This window comes from Labrus bergylta, unplaced genomic scaffold (assembly GCF_963930695.1).
Source record: "Labrus bergylta unplaced genomic scaffold, fLabBer1.1 SCAFFOLD_249, whole genome shotgun sequence".
In the NCBI taxonomy this organism is placed as follows: domain Eukaryota; kingdom Metazoa; phylum Chordata; class Actinopteri; order Labriformes; family Labridae; genus Labrus; species Labrus bergylta.
Genome location: NW_027077300.1, coordinates 1 through 2,000, shown reverse-complemented (window position 1 = coordinate 2,000; position 2,000 = coordinate 1). Strand labels below are relative to the sequence as shown.

The window sequence follows — 2,000 nt, the reverse complement described above, 5'->3', positions numbered from 1 at the left end:
TTCTGAGGAGAGCGTGTCGGTCTGCTCCTTGTTTCAGTGCAGAACGTACCCGTAAACCTTTAGAGAAAAAGACAGAAGAAAGAGAAAACATGACATTAAAAAATATTTATCATCACTTTTTTTACAGAATTTATCCACAAATCCAGGTTTTAACATCAAGGTCAAAGGTCACGGTGATTTCATCATTGAAGCACCTTTCTTTAAATCATCTCCCTTCACTTCAAATACACTTTTTCACTAAAATGAGTCATCAACTTTTTTACAATAACAAAGAAACGATTTCCTTTATGCAGTTTTATAATCAGATTTAAAGAATTACTGTAACAACCAAAAAGAAAAGAATAAGCTCGTATATGAAAACATGATAATAAACATGACAGGACTCAAAAACACGTTCACACACACACACGGTTTAAAAACTGTGTGTCTTCCTCTGATTCCTGATTCCTCTTCCCCATTCACCTGTGACTCTCTTTTCTCTCTGCCTGTAGCTGTGGTTACCGCCTCTGTCCAGGTGACGCAGCAGCAGAAGTAATGTTTACATGCAGTGTCTTCCTGACTTACCACACACACCACCAGAACAATGACTACATCCTGAATTAAAGGCTTATTTCATGTAACTCACTGGGTTCAGGGTCCTCTCTTTGTCTTTTAGGCATTTTGATTTGGAAGCATCATTTGTTGCACAGCCGGGTCGTTTACCGCTGTAAGATCAGAAACACAATGTTAGCACACATCCGACTCTGAAACCATCATGAATGTTTCCACTTTGCTCTCTCACCATTTCTCTTCTTATTCAGGCAGAATCCAGCCGTTACAAGAAGAACAACAGCGATGATGACAATGATCATGTAGATGGGATTCACTGTTGAACACAAACAACACACAGTCACACAACCTGTGATCAAACAGGTTAAAGGTTCATTAAAGACAAAGTTTCTCCTTCTGTCAGTTAGCTCGTCTTCATCACTGTACCTTTGATTCATTTTCTACATGTAGTTGTTTTTTCCCTTCACCTTTATGTCTTTTATTTCCATGTTTGATTGTGGCACAATGGTAACCGCTAACGATTACATTCAAACCCTTTTTTCTCAATATTATTGATTTAAAGTAATTTAAAGGTTAATGCGGCTGCACTGTGGTAACGAGCGGACAGACGATTCTGTCCATTAATAATCTCTTTAAAGATCTCTGTGTTTGTTTCATCCTGATCCAAACCTTTAAACTCTTTTTATGAATACTTTTACAATTTGAAGAGTTTGAAAGAAAGAAAAAGTCACAACTAAACTTTCCCTCCATCACACGACTGTTACAGTCAAATCCTCTCTTTCATCACTTCTCATCGAGGTCTTACCGTAGTTGGTCTTGATCTCTCGTTTGTCCAGTTTGGTGACGATGTCCTCCTTCACACCAGAGAGCTGAAACACACAGTCGTACTTCCCCCAGTCATCAGAGGGCAGTTGAAGGTCAGCGCTGATCTGGAAGGAGCCGTCGTGGTTGGGGAGGATCTCTCCCTTGTCCACGTCCTCGTGAAGCTCCTCTCCATCTTTCCTCCAGAACATCATGGCTCTGTTGGGGTAGAAACCTGTAGCGTGGCAGGTGACCCGAGAGGAGGGAGTCTTCTGGAGGAGAGACACTGTGGGGAGGTCTGGAGGACAAACAGGAAGACAGATTAGAGTTTCTTTATCAGGATTTACTCTTAAATACTGTTACAACTCATGTTTGATGACACTTTTTAAATGTACTGGGAAAAAAGGGACTTTAAAATCCAGTGAGTCAACAATGAAAATCAACCTTATTAAAGTATAATTCAAAGAAGAGAGGGTCAGAGGGGAAGAAACAGAAGAAGAGAGGTGAGGGGGGTTCAGATGGATTGATGAAGAAGAAGAAGAGGAGAGAGAGAAAGTACAATAAAAACACAGAGAAACTTTGAGAGAGAGCGATGAGCAGCAGAGAGAAAGAGATCTAACATGAAGGGAAAGGTAAGGGGAAGCTTAAAG

At 40.4% G+C, this 2,000-nt stretch overlaps 1 protein-coding gene across 1 annotated transcript; it reads right to left on the bottom strand.

Annotated features, from left to right (window-relative positions):
* On the bottom strand, positions 1–1,685 carry LOC110005952 (DLA class I histocompatibility antigen, A9/A9 alpha chain-like). The gene is made up of 4 exons (XM_065952341.1): positions 1,355–1,685; positions 782–865; positions 626–704; positions 1–57 (listed from the first exon to the last, which is right to left on the bottom strand). Exons 1-3 carry the CDS (start codon positions 1,563–1,565, stop codon positions 652–654), a joined length of 348 nt encoding a protein of 115 aa, XP_065808413.1. The 5' UTR covers positions 1,566–1,685; the 3' UTR covers positions 1–57; positions 626–651.
* Between the last annotated feature and the right edge of the window lie 315 nt (positions 1,686–2,000).